This window comes from Lactuca serriola, chromosome 7 (genome assembly GCF_051521515.1).
Source record: "Lactuca serriola cultivar US96UC23 chromosome 7, Lser_US96UC23_V15, whole genome shotgun sequence".
In the NCBI taxonomy this organism is placed as follows: Eukaryota; Viridiplantae; Streptophyta; class Magnoliopsida; order Asterales; family Asteraceae; genus Lactuca; species Lactuca serriola.
The window spans coordinates 152826431-152839935 of NC_136414.1; the positions used below are offsets into that span (position 1 = coordinate 152826431).

Here is a 13505-nt window from a genome sequence, read left to right on the forward strand (position 1 = left end):
TTCCTTGCTTTTTGGTCACTTGTATTAGAAATTGGATCATAATTATTGCTAGTCATCTTATGAATCCGTAATCCAATTATTTAATTCATTACACTATCAAAAAAATCACCATAGGACATAGAAGATTCGAAATCTGAGTAGAAGTGCTTCAATGTTACAGTTCTTAGTCTAAGTTCTTCATTTTGTTGATTGCTTAAATAGTTTAGTTTCTTGAATTTACAGATGATAATAGAAATTCATGGACTTGATCCATGATTGACACATTATTTTTCATATAAAGTTCAAGGAACTTAAAATTAATGATGTTATCCGCTCCTTCCTTTTCATCATTGTACTTTTCATCCAAAGTGTTCCAGATAATTGCCTTTGTAGATTTCATTGTTGAGTCCATGTCGCAGTAAGAGTGCTTAGAATGTATCCTCTACATAGCATATCATCATGTTCATGTTGTCTTTGTTCTTTTTCATTATACACAACAATATGGGTTGTTTCCACAACATAGTAAACATTTACAACAACCAACATAAACTTCATCTTATCCTTCCAGGTGGTAAAATTTTATGAGATCTTGATAAACCGGTAGTTGAAGAATTGTGCTTCAAGCATCCATGTAAAATTATCATTAAATTTGTTATAACAGAAGTACGTATTAAAACAGAAAACTAAAAACTAAAATAATGATGTTATGAAATCACTATCCTTAAGGAAAATTCCCCCCCCCCCCCCCCCCCCCCCCCCTTTGGTTATATGTATAAGATTTCTCAAGACCTCCTTGAATTTAAAGGATGTAGGCAACAATCCTACAACCCTCTCTCATAAACACGACAGACTTCATATTTATGCAATAATGGTGATGAAGATGAAAAGTAAGTAACCAAAAATGAACCTGAACTATTCATAGTTGTATTTCCTCAAAAATCCAATCAGATGCAACCCTTCATGAAGAAATGCAAAGGTATTTGACCTAATAAACCCACCAGAAGTTTCTTTGCCCATCAATATGCCCATGATCAATATGTGATACATTATTAATTAAGGAAAAAACTAATAACCATATAGAAATTAATATGTGAGAAATATTATATGCTCACCCCTAGGCAATTGTAACCTAGAAACGATATTACATGTTCTAATGGATTGGCAATTAAGAACCAAGGTGAAATAGATTTTAGTGAAATGGTTTGAGGCCTTTCCTTGTGGAAATCTTACTTTGGATTAGTTTCTTAATGAGGTCATTTTTTTGGGATGAACAAATAGTCCACGGGAATTGTTGAGGTGGTGATTTTGGGTTTTCTCTGGGTTATTTGAAAGCAGTGGAACAAAGTTATTTTCAATGGTATAAGGTGATGAATGGTGTGTTACTCCTTTGGCTAAAGAATATATCGAAGTTTGGTAGGTTTATCGATTGCAATATATAGATGGCCACTGTGGCGATCTCTTTAGTGCTCATTAATAAAATGTATGTGATGTTCAAAACAAATTGTATCTATGTATTTCAGTTTGCTGATGTACAATAGTGATGTTAGAGATATATAGTGTCCTTCCAAGTTGTTATTCTCATAAAATAGATTGAAGGGGACATAATATGATTAATAAGAAACATAAACCTTTATTTGAGAATATCCAGGTTAATTTATACTTCTTGGAAGTGCTACTTTGACTCAAGTACTAGGCTTCCAATCCGCATAATCCTGCTGCATGTTATCTTGTCATATAAACATTATGAAATCTAGGATATATATCTCCTCTTTGTTGTTCAACTTGGTAGCAGTTAAGAAAAACATTGGTAAACCAATGACAATTTTTTGTCACTTGACAATTATTTTTGCATAGGAAATTTTAGCAAGTAAGCTATTGTTTACAACACATACACAGAAATTTACGTGAAGTTCTTGTACACACACACTTAGCAATTTTAAATATGAGAGAGAGAGAGAGATCCATGCAACAAAGAAAGGTCGGTGAGATTAATGGAAAACTCTTTATAAGTCGATGATTTCATGGTTTATTTTGAACTCACACTTCTTCATTTGATGCAGTAATAATACAAAGGTTTGGGCGATTTCAGTTTTTGGTTCTGCCAAATCATAACTTGAGATTTAAGTCGAGAAAACATGGATCAGACTGCTGGGAAGCTGGCTGTGGATTGTAATAAAATGATCCTGACCACTCCAAGTCCACCGAATCCTCTATAGCATAAGGATGCACACAAGCTACACCAAATCCATCTCCATCGTCCAACAACCTTGCAACATGGGTTTCTCCATCTCTTGCTGGTGTGTTAACAACCAAGTTTGAATGCACGTTCATTATTGATTGATTAATTTTGAATTCACGGTATCTTTTAGCTGCAACTCTCTCCCTTCTGTGGCCATTTTGATGTCCTCCTAATGCTTGTGGACTGTAGAACTTTTTCCTGCAAAAGCTGCACGTATACTTCATGGATGTGGTTGGTCTTGAGCTTGAAGATGAGCCACCTAAATATGGCCCTAGGCTAAGCTTCAGCCACTGTTTTTGAGCATCTCCACTTTTATCTCTTCTAGGATCCATTGAAAAATAATTAACGTTGAACAACACTAATAATTGTGAGGAAACGAATGCATGAGAAAGAAGCTCTTTATACAACAGCCTTAGAAGAGGATGTTATATGCTCTTTCACACACACAAATAGTTACTTCAAACTAGAATAAATATCTCCTATTTTATTGTCTACTGCCCAAAAATATGTTCTGTTACCATTATAATAGTATAAATTTATGTATTTCATTAATACCATTATATTATATCCCTCACTCAAATAAAAGATCAAAATTAAACAAAGACACTCATCACTCATACATAAGGATACACCTAGTAAATTAGGGGTCTTTTATCTAATTAACTCCACAGAACTTGAAGATAAAGATTATATTTTATAAAATCCATGTAAATTGAAAACATTATTTGTTTTTCCTCTGGAGTGGAAATGCCATCACTCAAATGTCTCTATCATTTGATTCTCTCTGTTCGTAAGGGTAATGTGCTGTCGCTCTTTCCAAGCAATTCTAATTCCCCCACTTTTTCTATCGCCTAGTGCATTTTGTCCATCCTCCTTGGAGGCATCATTTACATTATCTTTAATAATCTAACTTACACTATTAGACTGCAGGGTAATGTAGAAAGAAAATTGATACAATAATCTAAAGTTCATCCACTCTAAGCTAAAGTAAAGGCGATTAGCCCATAATCTCATAATAGTCATACTTAAATTTAATTTTAGTAAACATGATAATAAAAGAAATTGAATGATTTCCACCTAATTCAATCTTTGATTCTTCAAGATCTCACTCCAATGATGATTTATGGCTCCGATTTCTTTCCAGAAAGGGTTATGATTGCTCAAAAACGTCTCTAATTAACTTCATACACAAGGTTTGCACACCCTAAAAAACATCGGAGAGGTTCTATTTATAATTTTCGATAACTGACTCATTACGCATAGCATGAGATTGAAATACACGCTGCGTTCTCTCGTGTTTACCCGATAAGTCACGACTATTACTACAACCCGACATGTGAAGTCTTTAGGACGCATCGCATTTGACATGTATCCTTCATATGGTCATCAAAGTCTTTAAGCTCTACATGTCGTATTTATAGAGTGGACAACTGGAAATGTCGCGATGTTGTCTTTTGCTCCATGTTTTGATCCTTGTGGTCCAACTTCGGTTTTCACCTCCTTTTAAATCCAAAAGTGCATTTTAGCTACAAAACAACATTCCAAGGGTAATCGGTATCATTTATTTTACTTTGTATCAATAGATAGCTCAAAACATTAAGATATCACATGAAATACATATATGTATAGTAAGCCAAGTCAAAATTCTGCAAACTTGGACCTTGTTTATCCTTAAGCAAAGTAGAATCAACTAAAACAAAAATCACAATTCTTATCCAGCATTACTAAAATAAAGCTTCATTTCCCAATACCGTACAAAATAATTTAGAACAAGGGCAATAATTATACCTAGAATCATGCATATGTGTGTGTTTTTTTGGTCTTTTTTGGCTTTTAAAGCTCCAAATACTCATATGTCTCATAAATGTTCACCATTTAATTTGAAAAATACTTGGCATCCCCTAACAATAACTGAGCCTCAACGTACGTTTTCCAAGTTCTTAAGCTTCTTGACTCAAAAAATAATAATAATAATAAAATAAAAACTAATAACTTATTATCTACACTTTTTCCCTTTTTTCTCTCTTTTCTTTTACTTGTTATTTTCATTTCTTTATTTATTTGGCTCTTTTTTCTTTTGTTCTATTTTTTTTTGTCCTTTCACTCTTTTTTTTTTACTCTTTTATCAAATAACAATTTTTTTTTCTATTTTATTTGTTCTTATCATAAAAATAATGTATGGACTTAATAACTAACGAAATCCATGAGTTTTAATGAAAACCATATAATGGACTTCTCTGCAATCTAGTGTGAGTCGATATGTGTCAGGTGAAACAGATGTAGAATATCCATTGGCGTATAGAAATTGAATTGCAAAGGCTACATACCGACTAACTAAATTTTCAAGGGGTTTATTTAGGTCAGCAATATAAGAAAATTATATCCCTCAAATCACACAATCACCCATTTTTGGATCATGATTCCACTGAAACATAAAAAATCCACATACATATGATAACATTACAGATATGGAAAAACTTAGAAATCGTTTTAAATAATTCTATGTGACACTAATAACCGTAAACTGGTTGGAACGAAGCTAAAATAAACTTATAAATTTTAGGTTCAATTAAAGATTAGCATGCAAATTCTGATTTTCAACTCCTATCCCACACTTAGATAAAGAATATGGAAAATGAACAAACTCCCTTATGATAGTAGTGCAAGATTGAACTTTTGAGTACGGTATGTATGATCTTTGTAATACGGGTAAAACTGCACATTTCGGCCAAAACATATATAAAGGTACAATATGGACACAACAATTACGCAACACGCGAAGAGGATTGACACGTTGTGTATCTTGAGTATGTGTAATTCTAGCGAAATTGTAACTTGGACGTGATGAACAAATATGATTGCACGTCTTTTTTGTTGTAAATGGGAGTCTCCTTCACGAGAAAAAAATAAACATGATGAGTACTAGTCATACACGTGTCTTATTCTGTGGTCAGAACAGAACAAATTCTTCGCAATGAGAAAATCGGACATGAACAGTGGTGATCAAATACCTGCCTCATCTAATGTGTAAGCTCTATTCCATACTTAATCAGTTTTAGCTTAAAAAAATGAAAGTCACACTTCAACTTTCCAAAGCATCGCACACTTAAGGTCTTGCCAACTCCATCTCTATATTACTTATAGCAGCTTAATCATTGAAGCGAATGCCATGATTCTAACAGTGTATGGAAAGATATAAAAACATCAAAAAGAACATCACTTTAGAAAACAAAAGCATCACATAAAATCAAAATATTAAACACCCAAAAAAATAAGTACAAAGTTTTTTAAGCAAATTGAACCAAAACAACTAAAGGATAGACATGACAACCTATTCACTCATCATCCAATAGATTATGTACTCAAGATCGACCCTCTCATACACCATCAACTTGCCTATAAGGAAATGGGTATAGTGTTGTGAACCCCTTATAGTCAAAGAATTCACCTAGCAAATTTCCAACCCATTGAAAACTTTTCCTCATCTAGCTAATGTCTTTTTGCATCTACTCCATTCTTTTTGCTAAATCACTCATTCTAGTCGCTACCTCATTACCATCCCCAGTAATAAATCTCCCTTTTTTCTTTCTCTTTTTCCAACCACTCTCTGATCTACAATAACCTGGTCTATTACATAAATCTTCATAACCTTATCTATACCTTTTGTAATAATCGCCATACCCTCCAAAAATCCTAAATACATACAATTTGGTACAACCCCAACTAATTGTTGAACAAGATCATATGTCAATATCCCATACAAGCGAGTTATACAAATAATAAAGTTTCCATTTCATATTGAACTGTATGCTTCGTTCCTATGGATTTTCTTCTAAGAAAAGTAATAACTGATTAGGGAGGTTTAAGTGGATGCTTAGGTTGAGATGGTCTATGAGAAACACAAGAAATTAGGGTCTTTACCTACACATAAATTACCCACACATATGTATGGGTAGTTGAAAATAATAAATTTTCATAACATATAACACTTAATATAACACTTAATATAAGTAGGTAATACCTTATAGTAACATTTTATGTCCGGGGAAATTTTTCCTCCAAGATTTGTGATTTAAGTATTGTGAAATTACCCACACATGTCAAATTTTTTATTTATGTGTAGGTAATGTACCTACATGTAACGTCCCAAAAAACCCTACCAAAAATTTTTCTTTAAATCATTACTAAAACCATTTTTATAAAAACAAATCATAAAGCATAACATAATTCAGAGTATTAATTCCAAAACATAATTTCATTATCAGAGTAAAACATCTCAGGATGACTAATCAATGGTGTGTGCCATGCGATCACCCCGAGCTCTTCCCTCCGCTACCGAAACTACCTGAAACCAAAACTGAAAACCGTAAGCACGAAGCTTAGTGAGTTCCCCAACCTACCACATACCCTGCACAAACACATACAACATATACTGGGTCACGCCCGCTATTTTAGGCCTCGCCCCCTACCTCAGGCCCCGCCCGCTACAACGGCCCCGTCGCTCCAGGCCCTGCCTGGCTTCGAGCCCCGCTCGGATACAGATCTGTTTCTTTTAGGCCCCTCCTGTCTCTGGGCCCCACCTGCTAACCACATATAGTACAAAATAGCATATAAAACATAGCTGAACATACCCTACTACATTATTGTCCTTAGGCCTCGCCTATCTTGGGCCTCGCCCCTGTCCTGTCACTAGCGAGTCATGGAACCCCGTCCAAGCTCCTATGGTAAGTGAGATACGGGCCCACGCCCACACTCACTCCATGCCTATCTCAGGCCTCGCCAATGTTGTACTGCTAATGAGATACGGAACACAGTCCATACTCTGTTATTGGTGAGATACGAGACCTCGCCCACACTCACCTCCCTACCAGGCACATACATGCATCACACAGACAACAAGTATACTCTATCATGCAAACCATTCCTTGGGCACCCGCCTGACACCGGAACTTGGTCCGAAGTATCATACTAGCAAACAATGGCTAGTGCTAACCCCCGGATCTTCCTACCCATAACTACATGGGTCGGCATTGTGGCCGTAGACCCATTCACTCAAAGGGAAACTCACCTGCACTACTGAACTTGCTGATAACCCTTTTGCTGCTGACAGACAATTCTCTAAACCGATGCTCCACTAGCTCCTCGAGCTACCAATATCAATAAATATATTACTTAGATCCAAACTGAACTCTAGAAGCCAAACTAAGTCAACTCTGGTCAAAGTCAATCTTTCTGACTGACTCTACTCGCCGAGTCAGTCCTTTGACTTGTCGAGTACATATACATAGAACTCTCATAATGCGACCCAACTCGCCGAGTCACCCCAAGGCTCGTCGCGGTCAATGATTTCTGAGTCCCATCCTGTCCAACTCACTGGGTCACCACTCAACTCACTGATCTGAAGCTTAGCCAGAAGGGGTTAGTGTTTCGTGACCTGACTCGCCGAGTCCAAAAACAGACATCTTCAACAGACTCGCCGAGTTGTTCTTCCAACTCGTCAAGTCCATGCCCATCTTCATCCAACTCGCTGAGTTCACCCATGTGACTCGCCGAGTCGCTTCAGTTCTTAATCCATACAGTGGCTTTTCGAGCCATGCAGGGGCTCCAACTCATAGATCCACCCTTCCCAAGTCTATTCCTCACGTAAAGTTGCAAACTTTACGTGAAACCAAAGAGATATGGGATTAAAACACTCTAGGGCTAGGGTTTGTGGCAAACATGCTTAACCAACACACCAAAAACTGATACTTTATCGATCTCTAGGGCAATACACACCTAGATCTGAACTAGCAACCTCAGATCTGGACTTCTAACTCAAAAAGGCTCCTTATCATACCAAAATGGCCCCAAAACATCATCCATGAGAAGATCTAGAAGCAACAAAGGCAAAGTGACAGATTGTTACCTTCAAACTGATGCTGACACCAAAAGGGTTGGATCCTCCAGCTCCTTAGTCGTCAAATCCTCCAAAACTTCCTCTTGCAACAGCCCCAAGCCCACTTCCTTTATTCTCTCACTCAACTAGGGTTTGGAATCGTGTATAGCAGCTTCTAGCCGACAAGGGGACTAAGGAGAGGACTTAAGGTCCTTTAAATAGGGCACCAAGTCCCAAACTTAGGGTTTCCCAATCCATACCGGACTTGCCGAGTCCACTTTCCGACTCATCGAGTCGGTCACTTACTCTTTGACCCGGATCCCGCTCGGACTCGTCGAGTTACACCCTGGACTCGACGAGTTGACCCCTTTGACTTAGAATTTTCCTTTCCTTTCTTGGTCTTTCTGATTAAGGGTGTTACAACTCTCCCCCACTTAAACTAAATTTCATCCTCGAAGTTTCTTTATGGCCAACCGCCTTACAATCTGCCTTCAAAACTTTGCTTGGGAAAACCTAATACCCGCTGACTACCTCTGCTGGCCTTTTGCCCGGTCATTCTGACTAACATTAATCCTTGCAGATAATATTATCGAGTTAACCCTAACCCTGACCATCCTGGGAACACAACTTACTCAACTGACAAACCTTCTGGTACTCCCCGAGTACTTATGTTGGACACCCTAGGGGTTCACCCCCTTTTCCTTGTGCGTTTTCTGGCCTCCCCAAGGCAACGTTCATTAACCGACTACTTCCTCTGTCACTGTGAAGGTCCTATTCTTCACCAACTCCATTACTCCCACTACTTCCAGTATGGGTCATTACCGCCAGTATCCACTGGACACTTCTCACTACTATAACTTAGTGCTGAGCACCCCTCCCAGCGTATGGTTCAGATAATCCTTCATTGTGAAATATTCCACTATAGTCTGGTTACCATCACTACCACTGACTGAAAATTTCTGCTGTCCCTTATCCGCCTTCCGGATGAACCGAGACCACCCTGGTCCTTTCTGATCTATCAATATCTGGATTACCGGCTCCCACCGGTCGCTAGCCCCAACATAAACCTCTAGTCGCTCCCAGCGACTTCCGAGGAAACTTAGGCTACCTAATACTGCCCCCTCTACTCTCCCACTCTGGCGCTACAAGTCCTGGGATCCTCGATCCCCCCTAACTCGACCTTAAGGTCCTTACCAGGTCCCACCTGTGCTACTAAAACTCACGGGCCTCGCCCACGAGTCTCACCCGACTATACTACTGAGCAACCCTGCTCTCAGGTCTCACCTATACTTGTAACGCCCCGTCTCTGGTATGTTGCTTCCGTGGCATTTATTTAGAAGTTTTCAAGAGGGACTCGGCGAGTCCATAGCCCGACTCGTCGAGTAGGGACGGGATTTCAAGCACGTGTTAGTCGGCGACTCGGCGAGTCCATATTCGGGACTCGGCGAGTCTACCTGCCAGGAAGAAACCCTAAATCCCCGGGTTGCTCCCTATTTAAGCAGTGTTATGTGCCCCAAACTCGCCTCCTTCACCCTCAGAGAGCTGTGAGAAACCCTAAACCCATCCCTTGATTGATTTATGTGTTTTTGTGTGGATTCTTGAAGGCTTGAAGAAGAAGAAGAAGAAGAAGAAGAAGAAGAAGAAGAAGAAGAAGAAGAAGAAGAAGAAGAAGAAGAAGAAGAAGAAGAAGAAGAAGAAGAAGAAGAAGAAGAAGAAAGGAACAAAGAGAAGAGGTGTAGAGCAAAGATCCAAGGTCAAAATCAGAGTTCATTGAGGTATTTCTCGGAATCCTCCTGTTTTATGCTTAAAACCCCCATTAGATCATTTCTAGGGCTTGTTTGATGTATTTTTCCAACCTTATAGTTGTATGGATGCCTTAATAGGTCGAGATATCCCTAGATCTGTTCATTTAGGAGTTGTAGAGCCCGGATCTATTGCCTTTTTGAAGTTGCTTTGCATGAGAACCCTAGATCTAGCCTTTATCATGCTTTTTGAGCCTTATTATCTTCTTGGATGCTTTTGGACATGTAAAGATAGAATCTTTACGTGTTAATCGAACTAAGGAAGCCCAGATCTACAAGTTTTAGTCGCCGGATTCAAGCAGAATCGAGTTTAGAGTAGTTGCATGGATGTGACTTGGCGAGTCGGAAGAACGACTCAGCGAGTCAAGTCGCGAGTCCCGATTTTTCCCCTTTTTGAATGATGTCGAGTAGGAGCCTATGAGTAGTAGAGTGGACTCAGTGAGTTGGAGGGCAGACTCAGTAATGGAGGGACTCGACGAGTTGTTCATACAACTCGGCGAGTCCAAGACAATCTTCTTAGCTCAAGAACAACTCGGCGAGTTGTTCATATGACTCGGCGAGTCGGATGCAGATTGCCTAAGTTCTTGAATCGAGAGGGTATGCGTCGATTCGATGCCATGCTCGACGAGTAGCCACGAGTAGGGTTGAGAAGTGAGAATAGGGACTCGGCGAGTTGACGGCCCAACTCGGTGAGTCAGGTCAACTGTAGGTTGACTTTGACCGGGAGAGTTGACTTTGACCAGGGGTAAAAGAGTCATTTTACCCTAATGCAGTGATTAGCATTTGATTGAGTGTGTTTATGGAATTGTAGCAGGGGAGATACCGGAGCAGCAGCTGTTAGCTTCCAGAGCCATACACACAGCAGCCGGTTCACGAGGTGAGTTTCCTTCCAGTAGGAACGGGTCTAAGGCCACAATGTCGGCCCGTTCAGTTAGCAGTAGTTTCTGGACTTCGGTCCAATGGAGTATTTAGTATGTTTGACGCCTTCGTGGCTCAGACTGGATTTATGTGTTTATGTTAGTTGATATGTTATGCTATGCTGTGTTCAGTTAGTCCGAATTTCGGTCCGATGCAGGGGACGGGGTCCCAGCCAGTTTCGGACTTCGGCCCGATGTAGGGGACGGGGTCCCAGTCAGTTTCGGACTTTGGTCCGATGTAGGGGACGGGGTCCCAGTCAGTCCTCGGACTACGGTCCGATGCAGGGGACGGGGTCCCAGTCAGTGGGCAAGGCCCACTATGTGCTTTATATGTATTGTTTGGTATGTGGTAGTTTGGGGGAGCTCACTAAGCTTCGTGCTTACAGTTTCAGTTTTGGTTTCAGGTACTTCCGCAAGCAAAGGGAAGAGCTCGGGATGATGGCATCGCACACACCACAGCTTCAGTTTTGTCCTGGGAGTTGATTCAGTTTCTTGATATGTTTCGATACAGTTGTGATACAGTTTTTCTCATAGTATTTTATTATGGTTTTTGAAACACGCAACGTATGGTTTTATTATGTGATACTCAGTTTCATGGTTTTGTTATAATAAAAATCGAAATTTTTGGGTCGTATTTTTGGGTCGTTTCAAGTTGGTATCAGAGCCTTGGTTTGAGGAATTCGGATACTCCTCCGGGTGTATCTGAACTCAAACTAAGGGAAAGATAAAAAGATTTTCAAAAAGGAAAAATGTTTTCGAATGAAATTTTGAAAAGCACTTAGAAAGAAAAGAATTTTTAAACAAGATAAGGGTGTGGTGCATGCGATCAACCGAGCTCAAGTAAGTACTCCCAAATTACCCATACAAGTTTTATTATGATTAATTGTTCTAGTTTCAGTAGAACAGCATGCTAGTATAGGACTAAGGATCTAGGAGGATGCCTTATGTGCCTGCTATATGTGTTTCAGCTTTATGAGAATTGCATGATAGTATTGAATAGACAGCAGTAGGATAGCCTGTTTAGGTTATGCCTGGTAGCGCGAGCTTAGCATTGTATGCTAGTGCAGTTTCTCGTTATGAGAGTAGATTTGATTGATTAGTTTCCGGTGTCCGAATGCTGCTTGCTTCGTGCTTTGTAGAACTCTTGGTGATGAGAGTTAGCCGTTAGATGAATACGCCACGTCACATGTGATTAGGGTTGAATAATCTCAGAGGATTGGATTTGGCACTATTGCGCAGCTCTTGTTTTAGTCTAACCGTTGTAGGGACAAGCCTTTTACTCGAAGGATTATTCGAGCCTCATCACATGCGATGGTATTCAGGTGATGGCTAATTAGCATTACAAGGAGGCCTTCAGCAGCTGAGGACTGGTTTGAGTGGAGTCAGAGATTTCCCTAGGGCAAGCCTAGGATGAGAGTAGCAGAGATCAGTAGTAGTAGAAGTGACTTGGTGGAGTCAAGGCAGTTCTTGAGGAAAGTACGGATAGATGTGGAAGGTAGTATGGGCCCGTACTACTGAAAGTAGAGGATCCGTACTCGAATCAAGAAAGGCCGAGACAAGACCAGGAAGCTAGTAGTAGTATCAATGATCCCTTGAGATATTTCAGTTTTCTGATGTTGCTATGATGTGTTTCAGAATGGTGGTTTTGCGTTCGAGGCCAGCAGCCGGCAGTGGAGGTGTCGGGGAGGGATTAGGATCAGGCTCGGGGGACGAGCGCATGGATGAGCAGACCAGAGAGTTTCTTTCTTCAGAGATTACTCGTATCATTTTAGAGCAGACTCTTGTGATCTTCGGTTCGATCAAGGAGGGTATCCTATGGCTGATGGATGAGAGGTTGGGCACCTTCCGTGCCGAGGTGGCGGCCATGATGGGGTCACGCACACTTACGTTCAGGGAGTTCAGGGCATATGGAGCTCCAGACTATCACGGGGCACGGGACCCCATAGCGAGTACTAGATGGTTGGCGGATGTGGCCAACGCGTTCCGCACGAGAAGGTGTCCCGAGGGGGACAAGGTTAGATTGGCGTCCTGTCTTCTGAAGGACAGGGCACGGGATTGGTGGGAGGAGGTCGGACATACCATTGGAGATGATGCAGCGTTGGATGCCATGACCTGGGTTGATTTCTCAACTAGGTTCAGGGCGGATTTTGCACCGGTTATTGAGGTGCAGCAGTTAGCCAGAGAGTTTCAGGACCTCACCCAGACTACAGAGACCGTGGCGGAGATCACCGCCAAGTTCAGGGAGGGGGCTCTTCTTGTTCCTCAGTATGCAGCCGATGAGGAGATGAAGAAGGCCCGTTATCATGAGATGTTGCGGAGCGATATCCGCCAGTTTGTGAGCCGGTCCAGCTGTAAAACGCTGGATGACATGATTGCTAGGGCTCGAGAGAGGGAGATTGATCTCGAGATGGAGAAGAAGAGGAAACCGGAGGCGGTTTCGGGTTCAGGAGGTTCGGGCAAAAAGCCCAAGGTTTCAGATCACAGATCCAGGATTCAGCCGAGCCACGGTCGATGTGGCAAGTGTGGGAGGATGGACGATGGGGTGTGCAAGGCAGGGAGTTCCGGCTGTTTCAAGTGTGGTCGGACTGGGCATTTGAGCAGGGATTGTACGACCCCTGCTACTGCCATTGCAGCATCAGATCTGATTTGCTTTCAGTGCAATCAGAGGGGACATAAAAAGTCCCAGTGCCCGA

General features: G+C 40.7%; 1 protein-coding gene across 1 annotated transcript; it reads right to left on the bottom strand.

The window, feature by feature from the left end:
• Positions 1 to 2085: 2085 nt before the first annotated feature.
• Positions 2086 to 2550, bottom strand: LOC145064464 (zinc finger protein 7-like). The gene has a single exon (XM_079011912.1). It carries the CDS (start codon positions 2548 to 2550, stop codon positions 2086 to 2088), a length of 465 nt encoding a protein of 154 aa, XP_078868038.1.
• Between the last annotated feature and the right edge of the window lie 10955 nt (positions 2551 to 13505).